At 39.4% G+C, this 27,805-nt stretch overlaps 1 protein-coding gene across 2 annotated transcripts in view; it reads left to right on the forward strand.

The window, feature by feature from the left end:
* The window catches only part of PARG (poly(ADP-ribose) glycohydrolase), a 61,299-nt gene extending 46,627 nt beyond the window's left edge, over positions 1–14,672 (forward strand). For both annotated transcript variants that reach the window (XM_014250418.2, XM_005520458.3), the window contains exons 14-18: positions 3,461–3,539; positions 4,344–4,452; positions 7,123–7,228; positions 10,386–10,514; positions 11,267–14,672. In XM_014250418.2, the coding sequence (XP_014105893.2) occupies positions 3,461–3,539; positions 4,344–4,452; positions 7,123–7,228; positions 10,386–10,514; positions 11,267–11,439 (596 nt within the window). In that variant the 3' untranslated portion in view covers positions 11,440–14,672. The remainder of the gene's footprint in view (positions 1–3,460; positions 3,540–4,343; positions 4,453–7,122; positions 7,229–10,385; positions 10,515–11,266) is intronic.
* Positions 14,673–27,805: the final 13,133 nt, after the last annotated feature.

Raw genomic sequence — 27,805 nt, forward strand, 5'->3', positions numbered from 1 at the left:
GACAAGTAAAGGTGGGAATGTTTTTTCGCTGCAGCAATCATTTGTCTTTCTTGATATTGTATCTTGCAGTGTTTTGCAATTAGTATTTGGGATATGGAGTTCTTCCCTAATGGAAATATCCATTCCATCATTTTTATTTAATCCTAGGAGCTTTTCCACCTTGTTTCTTAGCCAAGTCTCCTCTGTGTCACGATCCTCTTGATAAATTACATTCTTTGTGATGCATCTTGAGTTGGCAGCCTAATGGATATAACTGTAGCTTAAATTTGCAGAGGAGCCCAAGAAATTGGGAGATAAATTAAATTTGTTGTGATTTCACAGTATCTGGTTAAGATCACTGCTGTAATGACTATGAAACTGGTCATGCAAACAGTCAAGTTCTTCAACACAGACATTTACCTACAGAAATGTCAGCAGCAACACCAGAGATTCCCTGCATTTCTGGTAGAGCTGTGAATAAGTGTGAGTGGTTTTCATTCAGATTTTTTTCTTTCTTTCTTTTTTCCCCCCTGTTTGAGCTCACACATCCTCAGGCAGTGTTAAGAGCAGATGAAGAAGCTGTGTTCCTTGTTTTCTTTAAAAAAAGATCTACCAATGGTCAGTCAGGACTACATTTTAGCAGGGTAGTTTTGGAGACTTCTGACCACGTTAGCCAGGCAGCAAAAGAGATAATTGGTTTGGCTGAAAATATATTCAGAGAGGAAAATTTGTTTTCAGCTGGACTTAGCAGGCTGGTTGTGCCAGTGTTGGGAGAGCCAAAGACTAATGGTGGTACAAGATAAGGATTGGAAGAACTGATTGAAAGGGAAAGAAGCACCTTCCTCTCACTTATGGCACTAAAAGTGCCTTTATGTCAATGACTACAAAACTAAACTCTTGCAATTTTCACATCTACTTTTTATTTAGTGCTAGTGGTCCTGCCTTTTCAGGAGTATAATTTCTAGCTTTTTAGAAATACTAGAGGAACACTATAGCGGAATTTTTCCCAATCTCTGGAAACATTATAGTGCTGTACAGATCATATGCAAATGTAAAGCTAGACTATGGAGTCTGAGAAAGGTATATTTATTTTTAGTAATAATTGCAAACCTGCCTAAATTGGTGAGGTCCCATAAACACCAACACTTGGCAAGTTTTCTTTTTGCTGATGCTGTAACTTTTACAAGTCTCACAGAGGATGAATTTTTGAATGGTACTTGTACATATGTTCTTTTGATTTTAGGTAGGCTTTTCTAGGTTTTGTAGATTGCTTTTCAGTTCTGGTGGAACTTTATTTGTGGTTTGCCTTTTTTCACCTCTATATTTTCTTTAGTAGGAAGAAAGATTAACCAGAAACATTAATGTATGCAGCTTATCCCATACTGCTTCTGTTCTCCCAGTAACAGAAGTTTGTATCCCAGTAGTTCAGAGGCAGAAGTGTTGCCAGTCGAATAATCATTTTTGTCTGACAAATTTCCAGAGCTTCACTTATGAAAAGTCATTGATTTTCATTAACTTCAGGTTTCTGGGACATGACTTTATAGTCTGTCTGATTTCCTTGAGTTTCTCCAGTATTGATTTTTTTTTTATAGATATATATATGTATTTGCTTGTTTGTTTGTTTCCTGGTGCTTTTGTCATCAGGCACTACACTTCCATAAAAATTAACGAAAACAATGAACCTTGAAAAAGCCAGCCTAATACTTTATCATGTAATCTATCCTTTATCTATATCTTGATGACCTTGAGTTCTCTTTCACCATCTTAGACACCAAAGGAAATGCTTCCTTTTTCAAGCTGGAAGTTTTGCTAGGTTGTCCCCTAAAAAGAGTTCTCAAAAGAGTCACATACTTTCCTTATCTGACTTTTCTTGCTCTGTGCTCAACAATTTTACCAAGCATATCAAGAGAACTAAATTTTACTCATGTCAGGAAAAGTCTTAGTGAAGGCTGATAGCCTGCAATTCAATTAGAAGTCTGATTTCTGAGTATGGAAGCTGCTTGTGGTTGTCCTTTGTTCAAGAGCATGGATGTGTATGAATACATAGGCAGATCTTCTTATCCACATTTTTCAGTTGATTTATCAGGAAGTGAACTCAGTGAGGAATCTCGTGCTATCCCACTCATTTTGCATTTTTCATAGCAACTTTTCAAAATAGCCTTGAGTGAGATTTGTGCGCCCTCAGAATTATTAATCTTCTAGACTAAATAAATAATGAGTGGGTAACAGGGTAGATGAGTTAAATGAGCATTGATAAGTCTTGTCAGTTAAAATCAGTTTAGGTAAATGAGGAAAATATCTTGACATATATGCATCATCGTAAACAGTTTTTAACAGCTTGTTTCCTCTGCTTGAGACTACTGGAGGTAAACATTCAAATTTCCTTGTCAGTGAGGTTTAAAGTTAATAGTTTTATGTTTTTGATTGTTCAACTTCAATTGCATTTTTATGTAGGGATTGGAAAACTTATATTAAATTTCAACATTTGTGTTCTCAGGGTATTGCTGATTGTGCAATAGTTAGGCAGTATTCTTGTCTTAGTAATCAGATGCTTTACGCTGTCAGCTTGCGTTTCTTTAAAACCTGTTTTTCCCCATTCTATTTAAAGGCATAGCTGGTGGCACAAATTAAGAGGTTGCTTAACAGTTCTCTTCTTACTCTTACTATTTATAATTGTGCCAAGCTATACCTGCATGAACCTCCAAACAAGTCAGCTCAGCTGGTCAGAGCACAGTGCCAATAATGCCAATGTTGTGAGTTCACTGAAGGGTTGGACTTGATGATCCTTGAGGGTCCCTTCCAACCCAGACTGTTCTGTGATTTCTTCTGAAACTCAGCTGTTGTGAGCTCAGAACAGGGGGAAAAGGTGTGATTTTGTGGCATTACTTCAGGGGTATTTCTCTGAAGCATTTGTGCAATGCCCAGGTTTTGAGGCAAGGTCCTGAAGCTCTATAAAGTGAGGTGAAAGACAGCCTTTTAGAAAGGTTGTGATCCTTCTTCTCAGTTGCACTTTCTTTGTCTTGGGATAAACCTTTGAAAAGGAGTTGGTATAGCAGAGCACAGTAGCTAAAATTACTTTTTTTAGTGGCCTTAAGGAGCTGCTTTCTGACAGCCTTTATTACCTGCCAAGACACCCTGTTGGACCTTTTCAAGAGCAGCCAAGTATGTTCCAAACTGTGGTTTTTTGGGTCTTTGTGCTTTTACAGAGGTAGCTTGTTGGTGCTGACCACTTCTCTTTATATACTGGGCAGCATATATAGATCTGCACTCGTGATGTTCTGTGGTGGGTGCTCCTCATCACCTGTGGAAAGGGAGCTTTACAAGGAAATCTTGTATTCATGGTGCAGATACAAATTCTGTTTCCCATTGCTTCTGAGAGCTGCGTGTTCATTTGGAGAAGCAGCGATTCCTATCAAAGATTTGCCAAGTGAAAAAAATATGTACATATTTTATATGTAATCTGGAAAATCATTTGTTTCAGGTACTGAGCAGTACAGTGAGTACACAGGCTATGCAGAGACTTACCGCTGGGCAAGGAGCCATGAAGATAAGACCCCTAGGTAAAGTTCCACCTAAGTATTTTAAGTGAGGGAAGAAATAAATGTTAGAAATTTGAAAACGTGGTAATTTTAAGTATTCCCTAACATTTGCTTGATGTTGCTCTCTTCAGTAGAACCAACAAGCTAAGAAAGTTTATATCATGTTGGTAATACCATACTAATGCTAATAAGTGGTACCTGCCCTTATGTCAGTTCTTAGACCAATATCTTTTCCAGTTTAGAGATACAAGTATTTAATGCACATTTTTGTTAAGATACTGACTGAACTATGGTTTGCAATGTCACAAGAAGTTTGACAGCAATACCTCAGATGCCACAGCGCAGCTGATGTGTTGCAAAATAAGAATCAATACCATGAATCTGAGTAGAAAGCTCTGAGCTCTTGAATTTATTTCTCCAGCAGTGTTATTAGAGTGTATACACAAAATTACTCGTTTGGTATAGAAACATACACAATGTACTCTCATTTAAATGTTGGAGGAAGACAGAGAAACACTGACCTTGCAGTGTTCTTACATACTTGATAAATAGTGCTGTGTAATTAGATTTGTTTCACTTTCATGCCCAAAGTCTAGCCAGAGTTGTTTCTAAATTTATGGGGAGGCATGTCTCATTTCTGTTTCTGCTTTTGTTCCTAACCCACAAAGAAGTATTCCATTGACTGTTATCAGTTCAACTTTTCAGCTTCTTTTCAGCAGAGAAGAGCAGAGAAGTTCTGAAGGGAATTGCTCATTTTGAATTGGGGTTATATGGCTGATATTAAACAACTAATGTCATCTGCTTTTCTCCCCCCTCCAATTTTAGGGATGAATGGCAACGACGCTACACTGAAATTGTTGCTATAGATGCATTTCACTTCAGACGTTTCCTTGACCAGTTTGGTCCAGAGAAAATTAGAAGAGAGCTCAACAAGGCCAGTAACTTCTTACAACAGCCTGCAGTTTAATGTTTATACAACCTTTTCAAATATTTTTATGTTTTTGTCTTGTTCTAAAGTAGTTCTTCCTTAGTTGTGTCTCACAACAGGGTTTTGCTGTCCAATGGTAAAGCAAAAGATTGTCAAATATATTTCTTGTCCTTTGATGTGTTATTCAAAGTTTTATTTTATGTAACTTTCAAAGATATAAATGAAACTTGGATATACATTTTGTTAACTCTTCCCTGTCCTGCTTCCAAATGATGGGCTGCAAGTTGGGGTTGCTCATCACGGAGAAGAGAAGGCTTCAGAGAGACCTTATTTTATCCATTCGGTACCTAAAGGGGCTTTAAAAAACAAAGGAGAGGGACATTTAATATGGGCAGATAGTGACAATACAAAGAGCACTGGTTTTAAACTGACAGAGGAAAGGTTTAAATTAGGTATTAGGAAGAAATTCCTTACTGTGAGGGTGATGAGGCACTGGAACAGGTTGCCAAGGGAAGCTGTGGTTGCCCCATCCCTGCTAGTGTTCAGTCCCAGGTTGGATGGGGCCCTGAACAGCCTGAGCTAGTGAATTGCATCCCAGCTCATGGCAGGCAGTTTGGAATGAGGTACTCTTTAAGGTCCCTTTCACCTCAAGCTATTCTATAATTCTAAATTATAAGTCCTTTCCATATGATTTGTGCTGTTGAATCCTACTCAGCTGTGCAGTCAAGGTGGAAAAGGAGGTGCCTCATGTTTTAACATGGGGCAGTTCATAAATATGGTGCCACTTGCTTTTCTTCCACTTTTCTTCTTTGCTCTTGAGATACTGACATATTGCCTGGGACTTTACTTTTTTCTATATTGATGTCTTCTGAGATCAGATCCAGCTGTTCATAAATCCTCTTTATTTTTGCAATAGCTGTAAGGGCTGTTGTAACTACATATGTGTGTGTACATGCCAGTCAGAGCTTACAATCAAAAATGACAATGCAGGCTAGTTTTAATCCTTAAAACAAAACTTCTGGGCTGATGTTCAAAACTAACACACTTCCTACTAATAATTCTTGAACATTATTAATCATTATCATTAAATATTCAAAGTTGTCAGTCCTTGACCCTCCCCTAAGTCAGCTGTGTGCGTACAAAACTGCACTTTGCAGTGACTGTGGTCCTTGATAATCTCACACATCAAAGATGCCAGGCTGAAGAGCTCTTTGGGAAGCTGGAACTGTGGTGGACATAGGTTTTTTTTCTCTTCTCTGCCATTGGTCTTTGGGATCTTGTCCTTAAGTAAGATATTTGAGATGTTTCCCAGCCCTTGGTCTCTGCCCTGAATTACATGCTACATAATGTTTGGGAACATTGGGTTATTTTCCCAAGCTGTGTCAGGTGCTTTATTGTCTGCATAGCCAAGGTTTTCCTGTCACTTGTTTTTCTTCTTGTTTTGCTGCTGCTCTTTTGTTGAAGCTAAAGCAATCTTTTCCCGACTTCTAAGGCTGTACTTTTACAGGGACTAGTAATTGCCATCAGTGAGCTGTTTGTGGTTATGAGACCTTAGGTTGTGCCAATGTTTTCAAGGCTTTTGCAGTTATCCCATGCACAAATTTTATCTGGTGACATGCTGTGTGTGGAATCAGTCTCCAGGTCACCAAGCAGATTCTCCTAAGTTAATAGGAAAGTTAATGGGCCAGAACTAGGGCCTTGCATCCCCAGCATAAGGCATAGGTGGCGAGAGGTGTGTGTACTGTTCTAGAAGTGGCAGTGCTGTTTTCACTGGGCAGTGAAGTACAAGAATGCTAATTCAGATATACTCTGCTGATGTGCCAATTTTTGGGATCAAAACATGCTGATGAGTCTTCTTAGTGTGATTCTACATTTACAGATGCAGTGGGTGTTGAATATAAGAGTTCAATGCTACTGTTGTTAAAGCCTCCTGCTTTCTGCAGTACAGGAGGGTATAGAGTATTCTAGAATGTATTTTAAATAAATTTAAACATAGGAACACACCACCCTAATTCTCAGCTGGAAAGGGAATACACCCTCTTGAAATGATGTGTAGTGCTGAAGGACTAATTTAAATTAGTTGTGAAACCTTAGCATCTTGACTAAAGTAACATACATCAGCTTGTTTCTTCATGGTTGGTAATGAAATTAGTGCTAAAAAAGACAGCTAAGTACAGTTTATAAACTTCACTGATACCTTAGTACAAAATTCTAATTACCTACATCAGTAAATTTATGATCTGCCTACAATTTTCAGTGTATTGATTTGGTTTGGGTTTTTAAAATAAGTTATGGTAGGTCACTGCAACGTTTATAAGGTGTGTTGGCTTTGCTGATGTTTTTTTATGAGGACTGATTGGTATATAAAGAAAATTTTAAGTCTTGAGTTAATTTTCTGTTCAGGCTGTCCAGAAAAGTTTCCTGTAGCTGTGATGAAATGCCTAGGACTCAGGACCTGTATTTTAATTTTTAACTTGGGTCCAAATAAGGCAAAAGTCTTCCTGCCCTAATTTTTTTTGTTATTGATGTTGAATTTGAAGGAAGACTAATGGCATATTGAAGTAGTTTGAATTTGATATTGCTAGAAGACAATACTGATTTTTGTTATCATTTTATTGTTTGAAAATATGGCACCAGGTTGCCTCTCAAATCCATCTCTGACTCTTGTACATGCAGGCCTACTGTGGCTTCTCTCGTCCCAGCGTTCCACCTCAGCATCTCTCTGCAATAGCCACAGGAAACTGGGGATGTGGTGCCTTTGGAGGGGACTCCCGATTAAAAGGTAAATCATAACAATTAGTTAATGTTCAAATTAATCAAATAACTTACATTTTGATCCTGGGCCATATGTTTTTGTTCAAGTACATTTTTTGCTTTCATTCTAGTGAATACATTTTTGCCAAGAAATGGCATTCTATAGAATTGGTTCATTAGTGCTGATCTTTAGGCCATGAGTAATGTGGCCTTAAACAATAAAAGAGCATTCTACTCTATTCTTTGTGCTTTAAACTTTTATGCTGTTTTCAGTTTAAAGATTTGGGCAAGCTTGTGATGGTGAAATGCAAGAGTTTGCAAGGACTTGTAGCACTGAAACCTTCCAAAACACAAACATGCAGCTTTAGTTTACAGAAGAACATATTCATTGCAGCTGTCAGTCATGTAAATCAGTTGACCTTTCTGGAGCAGTCTTTTTAGATTCTGCCTGAAATTCATATCTCTGCAAAGCTGTTTAAAGTACCTGGTAATTTGCAAGGCTTCACAAATTTGCTGGCAATGGATGTTTAGTTTTACTGCTTAATACATTGCTGTATGCCAGTCACTCAGTCATGCTGCTTTCTTTCCTGACTTCTCATGTTCTTTTATATTTAATTAGAGTATTTATAATGCAGCAGATATCACATGCCTACATTCATTTAAGACCTTTTCCATCAATTCAAGAAGTGATAGATCCTGACATATAAATTCATATCTTGGTTCATAAAATCCTAAATAAAAATTTACATTTTTTGTTGTTTCCAAGCATTTGGAGAGTATTTAAAATGTGCTTTTCAGAACAGCTTTAGGTAGCTACAGTGAGACAGTCATCAGGCTATCAGCTTAATTTCATTAAGAACGAAATTCATAAAGTACATATTTTTTTCTCAATGTTCAATGAGTTCATGGCAGTTGTTTTTTGATTTGCATTAGATAAAATAGGCTGTCAGATGCATATCTTATCAATACCACAACTAATATTTACTGTAGGATCTGAGCATACTTGATTTATATTAGGAAGATTTAATAAATACTTCAATTTGCGTAAGATCTTGTATTTGAACTGTAGTATCCCATGTATGGTTTTGTAATGTAGAAGGGCTGTCAGTACGGCCATTGCTTCAGCTGCGAGTCCAGCAGTTAAGTGGGATTACATCAGCTGGGTGCAAGGGGCAAGAGAGCTCAGATCCCTCCAGACCCTGATACCACAGGCTCTGTTGCTCTGATGCTTCTTTCTGTATCAGTATCATGGTATACCAGTATTGTGTATCATTAATGTCCAGGAGATTGTGAAGTCTGATTCTTGACAGAAATTTTGATCCTGGTTTCATAAGATCTGTAGCAATTCAAAATAAACAGTAGGATATTTTTAATATATTTTAAAGTGAAACTGCATTGTTTGTTTGGAATGAATAATAAGATTCATTAGGTTCTGTTCCCCTATGCAAGCTAGTTAATTAGACTCTTTAAAAGCTGAACTACTGAAGCTTTACTAAATCCACAGCTGGTTCAGTAGTTTAATTAAAATATCATTCCCAGATTGAGATTAATTTCACATGTGAATCATGTAATTTATAATTTTGGCTATGGGTTTACAAGTGGTGGGGTTTTTTTGATTAAGGAATGCAGTGTTTTAATAGGTCTCTGTTTAAAAATGTGCAAGATTATTGAGCTGAGCTCTGAACAGCTTTCTATTTAGCTTCCACTAGCTGGTGGTAATGCACTATGTACGCTGTTTTATTTAAAACTAATCTTTACAAAGACAATATTAATCACATTTTAATTAACTCTACTTACTGGGTAGAAAAAAGAAAAATTAATATCAGAGCTACACCAACAGGCTCTGAAGAAAGGCTGCAGCAGATGAAATAGTTGCTGGGGTCCATTATTTGGACTGTTGCAGTTCCCTGAAATGAACCTGTGATTGACTGGACACCTCTGTGGCACTCCAGCTTGGTAGTGCTGGCTGGTGAGAAAGCTGCACTCTTTTAAGTTTGGTGCTGCCTAAAAGGATCCTGGTTTTCTTCTTCCCCTCATAGTTTCTTCTCCCCCTTCATTGTTCCCAGTTCTGTGGTCTGATGCCCTCCCTTGCCTCAGCTCTGGCTCTTAGCAAACCCTTCACTCTGCCAATTCAGCTGCTGTTCTAGCAGCAAGCAATTAGCTTTTATTCTTCATCTATAACTTTTCTGCCAGTTTGGTGAATGGAATTGGCACAATGTCTGGTGAACATCAGTTGCACCAGAGAGCTGCAGAGAAGTCAGAAGCTGGGTGAGAAGTGGACCAGAGCTACTTTCTCCAATTGCAATGGGTCATTAGCTTGGCTCAGCAGCACTATTGAATAGTACAGATGATTTCTCAAGGTGAATCTTCAAAAAACTGTTTCCAAGATAGGAAACATTTTTCTTTCTTTTGCGTATAGAGGAACAAAGTCTGTGTATATTGTAATGTTAGCTGTTGGCAGAATTTGGGATGCATCTTGAACCAATGAGTTTGACAGAAAGCTGGAAGTTAAATAACATGAACTGCATTGCTGACATCACCCCTCACAGGTCAGAATAAGCCATCGTATTCCATGCTCCATACTTCTACTGTAGGTATTATGGACACCTTAAATTATGCAGGAAGAGGCTGCAGAACCATAGTTCTTCTCTTGGAGCTAAAAGCTGGGTCAGCTCTCACTTTCCATAGCTTACCTAGTGAAAGGATTGGCTCCATTCCTTCTTACAGGTGGCACAGAATGGAAATTGCCAAGTGCTCATGGATGCTTTTTACCCCACTGTCTGTGGCTGTATGGGCAGCTTAAACCAGGATGGAAGGTGCTGCTCTGTTGCCTTCTGCTGCCACAGGCGTTTATTGGCCAATTAATGGCTGCATGCTGCTTGGGGGCAGACATGGACCAAAATAAACCCCTGTCAGTTTTAAGCACATTGTTTATCTGGAAGTAAGGGTGGATGTCACTAACAGCTCTAGCAGAGTGCTAGAACGCTTTTGACCTGCAGTGCCCAGCGTTCTTTACTTAATTTAAAAAATGGAAGTAATACTTACCTACCTGTTGTTTGTTCTGCTTTGCAGTATCCACGTGGGAATGGATGCTGTGGTTGCTTGCTGTAAACTTAAGCTGTTTTTTTTCCTTCAGTAAATTGTTTTATCATATATTTATGTGTAATCTTTTTTCATTATTTCAGCCTTAATTCAGATATTGGCAGCTGCTGAGGCTGGACGTGATATTGTTTATTTTACCTTTGGAGATGTGGAGCTGATGCGGGACATTTACAGCATGCATACTTTTCTCTGTGAGAAGGGCCAAACTATTGGTGAGCAAAAAGAAATCTTTGTGCACAAAAGAGACATAACCATCTCTTTAAGTAGAAATTTACCAATACGAACTCTCACCACTAGGTCCTGAACACGAGGAAACGGGTCTTGGTTTATTTGTACCTGTTTTCAGAATGGGGAATTTCTGATTCGGGATCTACTGCACAGTGCTAATCAGTTAGAAGACTTCTAAATGCTTTTCTGATTCACTTAGGAGTCATGCTGTAGAATTTGAAAAATACAGATACATGTGCAAAAGGTTTTGATGTAACTCAGTAATGCTTTGAAAAGGGAAAAGCTGCTTAGGCATTCTTGATATAAATTTGTCTTCCAGTGGTTCTGGTCTTGATCTGGTCTTGATGCTGCTAGATGTGGTGTGACATGTTATCCAGTTGCAATACTAGAAAAGCACTGTATCCATTGTCCTACTGTAATTGTTCTGTGTCTTTTAATTTCTGGGCCAGAAGCACAAAGCTGGGTAATTGGCAATACATTTGTAAGTAATGTCTATGCAAGCCTAATGTTAGGATAGCTTGTGCAGGAAGTTGAGGGAGCCTATCCTATGTTCTGAATAACCTGCCGACATTCCCATTACACAGTGGTTTGCCTCCACTGTCACTGCTTCATTTGGAGATCTTTCTAGCCACTATCTCAGTGTGCATGTGCATTTCTAGCCTTCCTTTGCAATCATACTTTGCTCATATGGCATGTTCTTACATGATGCTTAATGATTTCTTTCTGATTTTTGAAGGGGACATTTATAGGCTGTTGCTGAGATACTACAATGAACAATGCAGAAACTGTTCTACTTCAGGACCAGATATCAAGCTGTACTCTTTCATATACAACACCATTGAGTCCTATGCAGATTCTACTGATGATGATGACGAGGAAGAAGAAAAAGGGTTGTGTTTTGAAGATTAAAAGAAATGTATTTGATCAGAATGTTTATCTCCTCCCACTGGTATATTGTGTGAATTGCTGGACATAATGAATGAGCTGGCTTAATTTATATTGACTGCATTGGTAGTTATGTATAACACTCAAACAAAAAACCCCACAAACAGCTTTGAGAGTCAAGATTTATTTGTTTGATGGTTTCATACATGAAAATCTTGTTCATGTGTGTACAGAAAAAATTCTTTGGTAAGTCAGGTTTGTGTTATACCTTGTTAAGTAGAATATTTTGGTACACGTGCATATTTCACTCAAGATTACTGAAAAACTTTAGATTTCCCTGTACTCCTTTGCCTTTATTTTTCAGAGCTCTTATGTAGATTTCTCACAGAGGCTTAGAGCTGGAGTACAGACAGCTGTGTGACTCCTCGGATGATGTTAGAGAGAAGTATTTTAATGATTGCTGAAAATCGTCATAATCTTTAAGAGTGCCAAGGTACCATCAGTGTTCTTACCAAAGTTTTCATCATTTAACTTAAAATGTCCTGGGTCTAATTTATTTTTTTAATAAATGGTTAAAAATTGAAAAGTTCTGGGGGAGCCAAGAATGTATTTCACAACTGCAGGGTCTTTACTAAATTAGACATAAAAGTTAGCATGAAAAAGTAGAGGAAAAACAACAAGAGTGGGAAAATCAGAAGTGTGACCAAAGCTGGAAGCAGAGGGAAAGATTTTCACGTGAAACTCTTCAATACCATTTTGTTGGTGCTGTTACCACATTGAACAAGGTCTTTGACACATTAGTCTGTTGGAAGTTTCTCAAGGTTCAGTGCTGCTGGCAATATTTGAGTTAAGGTCTGCTAGTTGTGTTTATATTGTCATATCAGTTCTCCCTTATCTCAGTATGCATATATGTGAGTATAAGATCCCCATGGGATATGTGAGTGAGGAAACAAATCACGTATCAGTGGGAGGAAAGCCTACAGGCTACAGATAAGAACATGAGGTCTTGTTAGGAGTTTCTGCCTGTGTCATTTTAGACATGGGAATAACAATGAAGAGTTGGCAAAACGTGTAAAACCCGTGCTTTTACTATCTGTGAATACCAAATTAGTGTTGCTGTAGTACATTAATAGTTTACACAAAACTGCAGATACATCTGTGATAAACATTTTCAGGTCTATGTACAGGGAAAATCCAGTGATACGTTTGTCTATTCGTAGTTTAAGCCCAGTTTAAGTTTCAGCCTTCATTCCTAAGTTTAACCTCTTCTGTGTTAGATTTTTTTTTGTCTGTCATAGTTGCTATTACAAGTTAGCAATACAAGTAAAAACTTCAGCAGGAAATGTAGTGACCCAAGTTTCTTAATCAATGAATCCTTTTGAGTTATGTCAGATAAAACTCTCCAAGCCTCAAACACACCATGGTAATTAAATGCTAGAAGCTGTTGCCAGTCTGGCTCAGAATAAATCACTCACTGCTTGATCTGCTCTGGGGGAAGAAACAGGAAAGAGTCTGGGTCATTTATAAACACCTTCAGGGTGCTGTACCTTGGCATTAATTCTAAGTGGGCAGCTTGCAGGTGTGTTACTTGGGAAATGATGGACACAGAAGTTTCTTCCTGTTATTCCCACCAGCTGTAGTTTTCTCCACCCCCATCTATTAAAAGGAAGAGATTTTGGCTAGAATTTCAGGCTTTTTTCTGTTTGCAACCTGTGTCCTCAGATTTAGCAGAAATCTTTTCTCCTGCTCTTAGTGTTTCAGTGTTGGCTCAGATTCTAGCAATAGGAATAACTGTTTCATTAGCTCTTATTTGGGCGTTTAGGTTCAAGTTATGATAGTGCTTCTAGATGTATTGCCGATTATAGATATACCCTGTGAATTATGACAAGTGATGGAAAACTGGTGCTATCAGCCAAACCTTTTTCACCTTACTACTCAGGATCTCATATAGAAGAGATTAACAGAATTTGTTCCTAAACAACTGGAAAAAATACAACAAAAAGCTTTAGATTGCTAGAAATTACCTCCCCCTTATTATATATAAATACTTCTTCATTAGTGCAATATTGTCATTGTGAGGAGTGATTGGTCAGGTATGAAAAAAGGACCAAAATATGATGGAATTAAATTCTACTTCAACTATAGAAACAGAAAAATTTAATTTTGGAGAGATTCTCTTATGATCATATTATAGGTATGCAGTTAAAAGAGTTCTTGCAGTGTCAAATGCTTCCAGGATAATCCTAGTCTTTTTATGCAGTCTGTTGTTTCAGTGAGTACTGAGCATTTTCTAATATGGGGAAGAATGCCTTTTGTTTGAGATCATTCATTAGGATATGTTTACCATGCTTTTTTCTCTTGTGAATTATGCTTGTATGGACAGGAACAAAGGAAAATAACTACTTTTTAATTTCATATGTTGTCTGAATAACATAAGTGATATATCCTGGGTTCTGTGGTGTGTTCCTGATCTTGTAAAGGGCAGCATTGTAAGAATGCTTTGAATGTGATTTTGATCACAGTCAGGCTGAAGATTATTTTGTTGTTGTTGTTTGTTTTGGGTTTTTTTAAAGCAAAATAGCCCAGAATTAGTTAACAGTGGTGTTACATTCCCATGATGTTCTAATTCAGTAAAAAGCTGAACTGCCCAGATTGCTGCATGTCAGCCCAATATGTGCTCTACATCTTTCTTTTTCTCCCCACCCACCACTCCCCATTTCCAAACTCCTTTAGCTGGCAATGCCTTCAGTGCTCGGGGGAAGCAGTGTGGAATGGAGATGCCAGTGATCTCCTTGTGCAGCCTAGAAAGCTTCAGTTTCACTCTTCCAGAAACCTGGTGATGGAGTATTCTGGGTTTGGGATTTTTTATTATTTTAGGGATGTTTGCTGTATGATTTCCAATAAAAATAGACTTCCTACCAAAACTTTTGTTTTGAACTTTTTAGCAGCTAAATTGAATGCTTAAAATGAAACAACAAGCAGTCATGTCGATTGCAATGTTGTCTCATAGTCAAGTTTGGTGTCTGAGCACTTCTGTTGTTCTACAGCTCTTGCACCTAGATTTCTCTGTTTTGAGGTTTCCTTATCCCATGAGGCATATCCAATACTGTATATATTAATTTATAAACTGATGAAGTGTTCCTGACATTCTTCTAAACTTACAGTTTATGCACCATTATATTGTATTGATTTTTCTGGATCTGTATGCTAATGTTTACATAATTTTGTAGGAATACAATTAAAAAATTCTGACTGAAGCCATGTTGTGTAACTTGTCACTTAATATGCTTTCCAGGACAGAAGAATTCCAGCACATTTGAATGCACAGGGCATAATACTGCGAATAGTTACAATAGTAAATTGACACGTTACACAGAGCTGAGAAATTTATTCTTCCTGTACAGTATTGTGAGGTTACTTCTGTCTGCATAGCAATGTAAAATACAATTAGCTACTGTAAATTGGATGGGTGTCAGTGGGAGTGTGAGGTTTCATCTGCATATGCAGATATTCTGATGTTTCCAAACTTTTGATAAGCAAGTAGATGTTGGATTATTCATTAAACTTCATGAAGGAAATGTCACTAAATAAAAGCAAATAACCCCCTAAAATGTATAAATAATTAACATGTTGTATAAGGGTTTTTATGGTTTGTAAGAGTTGGGCTGAGATCCTCCTAAATAGAACCATTTCAAACTTGTTCCAAAATGTTGTTTTAAGACAGTAAGGAATTACATTTTTTAGCATTACAGGAAATTATGATAAAGGTATAATTTGATTTTCCCTAAGGTTTTATATGTAGTTGTGCTTATGATGTTTGCACTGTTGATACTAAGGGATTTCATCCATCAAACATCAGCAATGGAAACAAGAATGGTGACCAACAGACACGTCTGGGGGAGCAGGAATGAGCAGGTTGGTCATGGGTGAGCAGGAAGCTTCCTGCACTGTGCCTAGATAGCTCTGCTCGTGGAAATGGCCAGAGGGATCCCATTTTCACAAGCAGTGTTTGGATAATTTCTGGATGAGCTGGATGGGCTTTGGTTGAGTGACAACTGGTAAGGGAGAGAAGGGTTGATGCCCTTCATGTACCTCGGAAGTCCCAGGTGCAGGGGAGACAGAAGGTGCTCCCGTTGTGCTGCTGCAGTGCAGAAGCAGCTGCCAGTCTGTCCCAAGCTTTCTGATCTCACTGTAACCAGCAAACACCCTCAGGAATACACTTTATTAATTCTTAAAGGCAACCATAGCCTGTGAGGTAACCCTGAGGATAAAGCACAATTCCAAGGGCTGCTTCACCATGGACTTTCCCTCATTTTCTCCATTGTTTTCCCACCTCTGTCAGTGTTTGGTCAGAGGAATCCCAAACCACCTGAGTTTCACAACTTTTCATGTTTGTGTTCACAGTCTGCATCCTCTGATTCTGAGCAGCTTTCTATGACAGAAGGATGGACAGATGGATGTCAGACCTTGGGATTCCAAAAGCTGTTACAGACTCTGTCAGGTTCACTGAGGTAATTGTTTATTAGCCAGTGTAGGGTGATGCAATGTTTGCTCTGGATGGATGACTTGGGTTTTTTCTTTCTTTTTTTAATTTTTTTTTTTAATATCTGAATAAAGTCATCTTTTTCTGTTTTTTGGCACCTCTGTGACAAGAGTGAGAACATCCATAAAATCATGGAGACTACAAGATACAACAGCTGTCTGAAATGGTTGGGTTTTTTAAGCTCAGAATTGAGTATTTATGATCTTGTTTTGTGCTAACAGTGTTTCATGCTCATTTATCATTGCTTAAGTGAGTGTGACCTGGAAGTTGCATAGGAGGTATTTGTCACTGATAACTCCATTACAGCAATACCATCAATTTCTGCTGAGCTGAGCTGTCAGCCAGGCTTTCATTGCGTGGTCCTGGTAAGTGGCACTCGGTCCTCAGTTAAAGGAGGCACCGGTGTGTTCCACGTCCTCTTGGTGACACTGTGGGATGTGTGTGGGTGTGTGCACACTGTGCTGTGCATGCACACACATTGAAGAAGCTTTAAAGAATATGCCATGAACTGGAGTGAGGATCATTGCTAATGTAAGTTATCAGCTGTAAATCTGAAGCAGGGGACAGGAACCTAGAGAGAGATTGTGCTGTCTTTACAAGCTGGCTGTGCTTGCTGGCTCTGTGATATGCACAGTTCACACACCTCAGCCTTTTGCAATCAGCTGCCTCTCCCTGATGGATTGCACTGAAAACTCTTTGCATAGCTGATGTGCCTAAAAATAACAAGACAGGTTTTTGTGCTGTGGTTTTAATTAATTAATTAATAGTAAATTAAACAGATGATATTAAAAATAGGAGGGGTTTTTTTTTCCTTTATTTTTAATTGTTGAATAGCTAAGAGGACCACTTTGCTGTTCAAACTTCTAAAGAAAGGGAATACAATGAAGGTGTTTCTCCATTGGGTGTAAAACAGTAAGAGTATGCCAGTAAAGATTACTGAAAAGCCTCATCTCCTTCTGCCCAAGTGATAAACATTGTTTTGTGTAAATCTTCTCTTGAAAATTCATGTAACATGCAGATAAGAACTTCCTCTGTACAGAACTTTCCACAGAGGCTTCTTCTGTTCTGCTCTCAGTTGTTTCCATTTGGAAGGCCCAGTTCAGTAACATCTTGCTTACTTTTTAGCGATGCCTTCTGTAAATGATTGGGATTTTTATACCTACTGCAACTACTTCCTTTTGTAATTAATATTATCAAAATGAGATTCTGCACATATAAAAGCTGCATTTGCAAAATAGGAAGGGAACAAAGGACCAATGAGACAGGTTTGTTTTAAAAATCCATGTTTAGAATTAACAAGAAACAAGAATGCAGTACCACACATGATGCTACCAGTTTGGATCCAAGACATCCGTATGTGTGTTGGCATCTAATCGTTGTCCCTATGCAAATCCTGAACTTTCATTCCAAGGCTGTTTTTGTAGGAAGACAGTAATGACAAATTACAAACTGTTTGTTTTAATATAACCATATGTCATCACTTCTTTAATATGTCTGACCTTAGCTAAATGTTACAGGCATTATGGGTGTTTTTGCATGAAAGGACAATATTTGCTAGCTTTTATAAACTGTAATTTACACTCAGAACAACATCTGGAGTGCATGAGGAATTAAACCCCTATAAATCCTGTCTGCTTGTGCTCTTAATGGCTTTTGAACATCTGAAATCTTTTCAGAGTGGTGGATTGTGCTAGGAGGCTACAGGGGAGAACTGCCATCTTCTTGCTCAGAGACAGTGCTTTCACCTTTCTTTTACACTCACTTGATGGAGACAGAAAATTATTTTGATTGTTGGGGAACCGTTACATTTATTCTCAGAAATTGCTAGTAGTATCTGTTAAAAAAATAAACCAGGAAAGCAAAACCAGAATCAGGGGCAAACTTCAATGTTTTCACATATATTACAGTATTCGTATTCATGCTCTCTAAATGTGATGCTTAGATTATCTCAGAAATCATCATGAAGACCAGCTGTAAGTGGGGGCAGGAATGTATGTTCCCAATTAGCCTTTAGTTTCAAAAACTGATGTTGTAGTTTTAGTTGCAAAAAGGTCAGAAAACACTTTCAGGAGGCAACTGATTTTTGTTTGTGTTCCCATTTGCTGGGTTGCCATCTCCCATGTGTTGGTGTCCAAGCAGAAAGACCTGTATGTTTCCTTTGGTTCCTGTTTGATTGATGTTTTTTATTTGTGAAAGACTGTCCTGACTGTATCCTGACAGTAGTCTTGCTTTTCTTACAGGGGAGAAAAAACACAAGGGTAATGTTTCTCTGAAAACCAATGTGAGCTCTGACCATAAGTGTCTGAGTAAGTCATGTCTGTTTTGGAGCTGTGTGGGGAAATGACAAAGTTAAGCACCTTGCTTGTCTAGAATCTTGCAACTTTAGAGTTGGAATAAGAAAAATATGGAAAACTTTCTCCAGCCTGCCTGGTTGGTTCAAGTTGTTTTGCTTTGTGTACCTGGAACACCAGAGAGTAGGTTTACAGTGAACTGTTTCCGTGGGCTTGTGCATCTTCATCAATAACAATGTTCCCATATTAATGGGGTCCTCTTGTGACAGTGAATAAGCAGGCCAGTGAGGAGCTGGATCCATGTGTAGAGAAGGCAGGGTGTCCCCTCTGGCACTCTTGGCCTTGCAGAACTGACTAGGGGGAAAAGCACTATATTAAAGATCTTTTCCCAGGAGTTTAACCCGCTCCGCTCTTGTGGATTCATCTCTTGTGCTATTTCTACATCAGGTGTTGCCTGTAAAGGGATGCTTAGGAAAGTTCATGATCCTGAGCTGTGTGAATTATCACTAAGCAGAGAGAAATTTTATTTACTTCCATTTGAAAGGGTAGAGGGAGCTAATTAAAATAAATTAATTAATTGTGTCCACTTAAGATTTAGATGTAGTTTATGACATCTGCTTTAGAGATTCTTCAGAAGAATCCTCTTTCATCAGTAAGGACTTGGCTTCTCTGCACATGTACAACTACATTTCAGCTGGAAGTTGATGGGAAGTGCTGAATTTGCTCTTTTTTTTTTTTTCATTCATCAAAGCATCTTGGCATACCAGATGCAATAAAGGTAGTGTATAGATCAAAGTGTTTCATCATGGCACAAAGGTAATTTTGCCAAGATTTGAAGACTTACCTTTTCAGAATTAAAGGTTAAGAAAATTGCTGTGAATAGCTAAATCCTGTTATTGAATAATGACAAAATTTTCTTTAATGTACTAGGAATTGATTGCATCTAAACCAAAATGTCGTGAAAATAAATTAAGGTAATTGTAAGTGTTTTATACCCTTTATATAAAGGATAAGGTCCTAAAAATTGTGTTTTCAAATCCAGAGTTACGTCTCTTCAGAATGCCTGCACTGTTAGGTAATTATCTCATTGCAGTTTTAAGTCATTATTTTGCCTGTTGCCTGAGGAATTTTACAGCAGAGCAGTATTAATAAGATGCCAGGAGAACAAATTTCATAAATTAATCTCTGTCATAAATTGAACTTATATAAACAAAGTGACATTTTCATTCATAATTAAATGACCTGCAGCAAATGTAGGTCAGGAGTGAAGGGATGTTTGATTTTACATTCTGTGGAAAATCAAAACATCTGCATTTTGAGGAGAAAGGTGAGGAAAAAAATACAGTCAGTGTCATCTGGACATGGATTGAGCATACCACAACTTTGAGAAAAGGAGGTTCCTTATTCATCCATATTGTAAATCTTGGCTAAGTGGCTTTTAGACTTTACTGTTGGTGATGACAATTCCCTGAGTATTCAGATGAAGAAAAAAGACCTACTGATTGATTGAGTCCACTCCTTCCTCATTCTGCTGATTCCACATACACAAAAACCAGCAGCCAAACCCAGCAGATTGAATTTAAAGTGCAACAAATTTGGAGCTTTTTTTTCCTTATCTGAAATTGGACTACTTGATTGTGAGCAATCATGTGGATGAGATGTTTCTAATGACAACTAAGTACCTCCTAAAGTCACATGGCTTCAGCATCTGCGGCTCTAAATATTTTGACTGAATTTTTTGGGGGCTTGTTTTTTTTCTAAAGTTTTGAAGTCTTAAAATTGATTCCAGTCATTGGCATGAGATCTGGAAACACTCAGATGAAGCTTCACCTTCTGCATGTCAGTTTTGGACGAGGTTTGTTACCCTGACTTACAGCAGGGTAACTCCTTTGCCTACTAGGAAAGGCTTTGGCCCGAGTAGATTGAAAGGTTTCAAGGCTAATCAAATTTCTGTTTGCTTTAGACAAGTATCTCCTTCTTTTTGCCTCAAATCTTGATTACATATCACCTTCAGAGAGCCTCAAAATGTTAATAAATTTTTCTGAGATTGGTTTTTGTTACAGTCCAATGTAAAATTGTACCCATGAGAAATACTTAATCTATGACCAAAATAAGGCATTTGTATACTTAAATGAGCAAGGGAAGGCTTTGCTGTTCTGAAAATTCATGTGGCAATGACCTTACAGAACTATGTCTTAAGGGAGTTAAATCCAACTTTGAATTCTGATCTCCAGGTCAAATAACTCCAGGTATTCTATGCTGCCTTAATATTTCTCCAGGGCTGAGAGACATAACACAGGCAGCAACTAGTGGCCCAAGTATCATAATGTTGTGTTTGGTAGTTTGTGTCTTAAAGCCTTTCCAAAACCGAGTGCTGGTAATGTGCCAGGCTGGGGGGAATTCTTTGAAGTGGGCTGAAGGAAAGAATGAGCCTGGGTGAGGTGAGGGACCCCGTGAGTGTCCCTTATCCCTTACTCCGGCAGTGCCCAGCAGGCACAGGCAGCACCTTTTCCTTACAGAGGTCAAACACAGTCCTGGTGGCTGAGACCCTCGTATGGTTTTGTCCCACTCTTGAGAAGATGTTAATTTATTGCAAAAGCCTCTTTGTTTACTGAAGTGCTTGCTTTCTATTTGTGTTCTGGGCAGATGGCTCCTCAGCAGCGTCTGGCCGATGAGCTCAGCCTCGCCCGAAAGCTTCACCCTGTCTGCGGGAGGAGTCGTAATTCAGCCAGGGGCTCGCTCCCGCTAAGCCGCTGTTGCAGGCGGAGAGCCGGTGGGGACCGCGTGTGCCAGCCCTGCTTAGTGGCTTTAGAGTATTGACTGAACTGACAGATCCAAACTCATTTACTTAAGGCTTGGGCTAATCACAGTCCCCAAAGTGACATGCAGTTCTTGCTCTTCATAGCTAGATCCTTCCCGTGCTCCAAGGTCCGAGGTGGTGATGACTGAGGGTTATGATTTGCTAGCAGGATTGAGTAAGAAATGACAGGTGGGATTTATTTCTCACTTCCCAGACACCTTTACAGACTTTTCAATTTTTTTCCATAATTGGCTTCAGTGACAGCCTCCCACAGGCACTATACACATCCAGGGAATGGGTCTATGCAGGAAAGGTCTGTTTGTTAAGGCAACATCTGTAATTGCCTTAGGCTGCCACAGCAATTGCACTGAAACTCCAAAAGTAGCATCATTAAAGCCAAAAGTCATCTCACTGTGGGTCCTGCCTTTCACTTAATGATGTTGTTCTTCATGTATTGCTCTGTGCATTGAAGGTGATATTATGATTCATCAGACCAGGATTTCATGCAGCTCAAAATGCCTTCAAATGGAGCTGTAGAGATACTCCTTTCACATATGTGACACAAGCACAGATATCCACTGGTAACTGGCCTGCAGAGACCGGGGAGTTGGACACCATTACTGTGCTGTGTGCTGAGCTCCACAACTGCTTCATGTTAATAAGCATTAGAACAATTCAGTGAGCTCAGTGTTGATGGGTGAGGATTTTATAAAATAGGGGTATCTCTATAATGTGACAGCATGGACTGCAGCGCAAACTGTTCTGAAAGGAATTTAGAGCAGAGTTAGAACAGTTTATTCCAAGATAATTAAACAAGTCCAAAACTACATATTGGGGACAAGTTTGGGGTGAGTTGTTGCATTTTTTCTATGGCACCAATATTATTTTTCTGAAAATGTATTTGGTGATATGGTGGCTGCTAGTGGATCGAGTTCCTATGACACATGAACAGTAAGCTCACCTTTCTAACTGATCTTCTCACACAGCTACTCAGTTCAGGTGTTTCCTCTTTACAGGAAAACAATTGAACAGTTTGCTGGCAACTTAACATAAAGGAAGCACAGAGCTGCTTCAGCTGTGAAGCAGAATCACTCTCTAATACTGTCCAGCTGAGTTCAGCACTGTGAATGTAAAGTTTCCAAATGGGCACCATCAGGAAGATAAGAAATGATTGTGACTCTACATCTAACAGGTTTGATATTCCCAGGCCACCCCTGAGCCCTTGGATATTTTACATCAACACTTTTGCAGATGGTCTCTGGCTCTGGCACCAGAAGAGAAAGGGTTGGGAATACCAGAGAAAAGTGTTAGAAAGAAATGATGAAATTTTAACTGCATAACAGGCTTGGAGTGCAACTCCAAAGGATCCCATTGAAAAACATAGATAAGTTTTTGCTTCTGGAAAACAGAAGTAAACAGAAAAGCCTGTTTAGTTATTTCAGAATAACTCAGTAGGGACAGTGCTTCTAAGGGAACTCTAGCTTTGAGGCACAACGTGGTGTTGATTAGTGCAAATAAAGCTCTTCAAGAGTCACCTTTCAGCAATTACAATCAGACACTGCCACTGTGGCTTCAAAAGCTTCATTAGCAAACCCTGCTCCTAGTGAGAGCTGTAAATCTCAAATACCCCAGAAGTTTTAGCTGATGGAGAACTGCCTTCCCTTATTTATTTTCTTCCAAATGAAAGATAATTACATAGTCCTTCATCTGGATAAATAGCATTAAAAATCAAAATAGATCCTCCTGAAGAAAACACAGCCAGTGGTATAGTTCTAAAGAGATGAGGATAATTTTCCAGTTGAGTATGATGAAATCAGGGCACCTTAAAATTTTATTGTTACCTAAAGCAACAATCTAACAAAATGTAGTGTGTCTTAGTGTAGCCAAAAGAAAGGTATCAAAAATATTTTTTTCCTAATTTTGTTAGGATTCTCTAATGAAACATCTGCAAATACTGAAAACAATTTTCTAGCAGTTTTCTCCTAATCCACTGGTAAAATAGAAGACAATGATATTTTCAATGCTTTCTTGGTTAAGGGAAGGGCAGTTGGCAGTGTTTTGTTCATTGTCATCATGCCAAATGCTGGCAGGCTCTTTTGCAGTGCCAGTGGTAATCTGTTTCCACAGTTAGTGGGAAGACTTGCTGTTTTGCCTGCCAATGTATGAACCTCCCATTAAAACAGTGGGACAAATTAAGTTTGGTGCTCTTGCTAATTTCCACATGAATTCATTACTTGGCAGCTATAATAAATATTGTGTGCCAGAGTTCCTCCTTAACCTACGTATCTTACTGACTCACTCGCTGTTTTGTATATACTGTAGTTAATTGTTTAAGAATTTAATGAAAATACAGTGAGGTATCAAAGAAATAATTACAGCAACAGTTCCTTTTGTTTCTTGTAGCTGTAATGGGCTAGTTTATTAGGAAAGACTTGGGAAACCAAGTAGAAGTTGTGTTTGCCTGATTTTCAATCGGCTCTATTGTCTAGCTTGTCTCTCTCTAACAGATCTGTGGCCAGACAAATGGGCTCCTGCAGTTTGATTCTATCCAGAAATATGTTTGGAGAATAAAATCACTTGAAAATAATCTATTGGCCAGAATCAATCAAGGAGCAGTCTTGGGTGCTACTGGTCTACCAATAAAACACTCTGTACTTGTACCTGTTTTCTCCAGAGCATCACAGCCTGAAATTTTAGAACAGAGAATAAGTACACCCAAGATAGCTGTTGTTCAGATAAAACTATCGATATGAGTTTGTCTGTTGACCGAGTAGTGATGGCCTGCTTACCCTTAGGTTTGACATGACTTCTGCTGTGAAACTGGCACAAGTCATAGGTGTTGCAGTCAGGTTGGAAGGAAGTTTGGAGGTCATCTAGGGCTCAAATGTGACTGGAGTCACACCAGGCTGTCCAGGGCTTTGTTCAGCTGGGTCCAGATCCCTCCAAAGATGGAATCCTGTTTCTGGGCCCCTGTTGTGATGTTTTTTATCCTCTGAGTGAACAATGATTTCCTTGTATCTAGATGGAGCCATTTCTATTTCACCTTCTCATCCTCCTGCCATGCAGCACTGGGAAGAGCCTGGCTTTGCTGGCACTGTCTTCCTGCTGAACTCCTTCCCTGCCAGGTTATCCCTGTGTCTGAGGAAAGGGCAGTCATTGCTTCCCTCCAGCTCCTGGCTGTGCTTCAGTTGGCACAAACCAGCATGCTGTTGGCTTTCCCTGCTGCCTCACATTTAACCTGCCCAAAGCAAAGAGCTGTGTGAAACTGGGACTGACTTTTCTGTCCCTCAGACATCCAGCAGCACATCTCCTTTACCACAGGAAGTTTATTCACAGAAGTCAGGGATTACTGAAGTTTATGCCACACAGAGCCAAGGTTTCAGAAAACAAAGGAAACAGAAAGAACCCATGTGAAATTCCTCATGTGAACTTTTCTGCAGGAGGTGTCAGATGTAATTAAAATACTTCTCTTATGTAGGACTGGGGAGGGAGAAAAGCTTGATAAATTATTTGTTGACCAAAAACGGGATTAAAAAAGGGTTTTAACACATGTTTGAAATGTCTGCCTAGGAAACCCCCCAAAGCCTCTCCTTTGAAAACTGACTGAATCATTTGTTGCAGCTGTTTTATCTGGGCTCTAAGGCTTTTAGGTCTTGGATTTAAATGTTAGACAAACATAATGACCAGAGTCCTGTGTGACATCCATGTTAGGCTCAAAGTGAGAGCAGGTTTCACCATTTCCAAATTGCCTTGCTTTGAAAAGAGATGGTGCTTTATATTTGAACCTCTGTTAGTTTGTAGTCTGTGTGTATAATAAACACGTTGGGAAATAAAGGCAAATGGAGTTTCTGGCTTGGCTTAAAGAGAACTTCTGGTCAACATTGTCTCTAGTGGAATTATATTACTAACAACAATGAAGAGTTGCCAAAAATACATAAATGCATCTATCTCAGGAGGGGAAGCTATTAATGAGATTGTCCTTCTATGAGTAATCCTGTACCCAGACCACCTCCTATGAGATTACCCTTTGAAAAAACAAGCCCACTGAGAAGCCGTGCTGTGTTGGAGAAAGGGTTGTGTGGAGCAATTAGCTGCAGAAGCTCAGTGATTGCAAGTGGCTGCTGATCCACCAAGGAAAATCCTCGTACCAAACCCAAGCAAAGACAGAAGCAAGGCATTAGAGGGGTGTGCAGCATCATATCCTGGAACAAGCACATCATGCCCTCAGCGGGCAGCACAGTGAGTTTCCAAAACCAGCTGGGCTCTAGTTTTGTTAAAATATGCTTGGGTTCTTCAAACATGTTGGATCTAGTTTTGTTAACTCATGTCTGAGTTAAGACAGAAAGGCATGAAATAAGTAAGCAAACTTGTTACAGTCACACTGTTCTGCTACAGAACATAAGGATAAATATAAAATAAATAATGGCGAGGCAGTGTGTCTTTCAGCACAGCAGGCAATTTCACCTCTGACAGCACAGGGGTGCTGTTGTGACTATCCTGTGCTCTACATTTTATCCAGTACAAAACTTTTCTAACGCATAATACTTCCTCACTATGGAGCTGGCATGAGAACCATGCAAAGCACACTGACACACCTGACTCTGTGTGTGCTGGGAATTGCAATTTTTTTTCAAAGTTTTCATTCTGCTGATGGATTTCCATTCCAGCCAATTTCAAAGTGTGATGGTTTAGCAGGAACCAAAGCCTGTGTGTGGATCTCCCTTTGGCTGGCCAGAGGGAGAGGTAAGCATACAAATGGACACATGAATGGGCAGGTAAATGTGAATTGTAAATTGAAAATTGTGGGAATTGAAACAGGAATTGTGAGCAAATAGTTTATTGTCCACCATGGACTCACTGGAGAGCAAATGGATGAGTGGCAAGCAGGTGCTGCTCAGGAATGCAGACTGGTGACAAAGTGACACCAGAAGCCAGCAGTAATAAGACAATAGCTCAGTACACCAAAAGCTGCTGGGGCAGGCTGGTGGGACGATCAAGTCACAGTAAATACTGGAGAATTTGGGACCTGCTCCAAATCCCAATAAACCAGAATCTTGCTGTTTCAAGCACACAAATTCCCATTGTGTGAAGCATTAAAAAGAAAGAAAGAAAAGAAAGAAAAATAACATAAATGTGAAACTGAGCAAAGGCTTTTGGGAACAACGTAAGCACTTGAAACATGCTATAATACCTTAGTGTCTATCCAAGCATATTTAATTTATCCTGTACACTGCAATGGTATTCACAGTCAGATTTGACATGTGGGTTTCCCTCTAAAGTGGAGGGGAAGTCTGCTTGTCCTCACTATAATTTTTAATTGAATTTATGTTCACTCAGCATAACATGATTGCTCTAAAGATGGCTTCTGTCTGCCCATAACAAGGTTAAGACTCTATTAGTAGTTGCAGCATCTAACAATGTTTCACCACTTGCCAGAAGGCTCAGGCAGCATCTGGCCAGCTGCAGGTACCAGTTCAGTACCCATTTCTCTTTGCTGGTGTGCTGGGCCACCCTCCCCGGGAGCACTGAGCGAGGGATGGGCCGTCCTGGGTGCTCCCGGTGCCCCATCCCTGCCCCATCTGCTCCCTGCACTGAACACTGTAGCACAAAGCCATGAAAGCATCATTTACACCCTCGCTCTGCAGTCCCCTGAAGGTGCACAGCTGCTAGGAAAACTGCTGAGATGATAATAAGGTTTTTGATGTATTTATGTGAGGATTAAGGGTTTTTTCATCTTGAAGAATTAATTTTACTCTAATCAACAATTGTATCAACAGTAAGCCTCAAGAAAATCTGAGTGACTGTTAGGTGACAAAACCCCAGATGAATCCTGTTGTGTTCCTTCCTAAGGTTTTTCCTTTCAATTTCTGCCCACCTGACCCTGATAAACTCATTTTTGCACTATATCCTTAGCACAAAATAATAATTATAACTCTTTCTATCTTCCTTCCTTTTAAGGTGTGTCCAGTTTTCCAATCAATCTTATCTTACTTGCCCAGAAAGTTACCAAACATTGGAATGTATGTGGTGGTGTCAGTAGTTATCTGAAATACCAATTTTACCACATATATATACATGTGTATGTATTCATATACATATTTAGAGCAGGTAAATAAAAAAGACGTCATTTCTGATTTATGAGAGAAAATGCACAGACATATAATTTGAAGGCGACCAGGAGAAAAGAAAACACGAAAGATGTAAATAAAAATTCTACCAGCAAAGGAACACTTGAAATTGTATTCCCTTGCATTTTATATTTGGTCATATAAGTCAGATACTATAATTTTGTCAAGGTCTACTAGGTCTAGTCTATGTACAAATTTGCAGAGCAAACGTGTGTGTGTCCTTGGGACCCTTTGTATGTCCTTTGTCAAACTTCCCATCTTCTTCCCGTCAAACTTCTCCTGCCCAGGAGCGGTGGGAGCAGCTTGTCCATCGGATGGGTTTCCTCAGGCGTTCCCTGTCACAGGTGCCCACCGGTGCGGTGCTCTCGCCTGTATTTACACGTTCGGTAAGGGGCGGGAGCATCACAGCGTGTTCTGCGCTCACCGACCCCGCGGTGGCTCCGGGGCCGGGGGCTGCGAGGGGCCGGGGCTGTGTCCCGGGGTGTGTGCCTTGTCCCGGGGTGTGTCCCGGGATGCGTCCTGTGATGTGTGCCGTGTCCCGTATCCCGGGCTGTGTCCCGGGCCGGTGGTGCCGGCGCAGCGGCCCCGCCCCGCCATGACCTCAGCGCGCGCGCCTCACGTGATGCAG

Source organism: Pseudopodoces humilis, chromosome 9, assembly GCF_049639895.1.
Source record: "Pseudopodoces humilis isolate 2021_Gansu_Grassland_sample_001 chromosome 9, ASM4963989v1, whole genome shotgun sequence".
NCBI lineage: Eukaryota > Metazoa > Chordata > Aves > Passeriformes > Paridae > Pseudopodoces > Pseudopodoces humilis.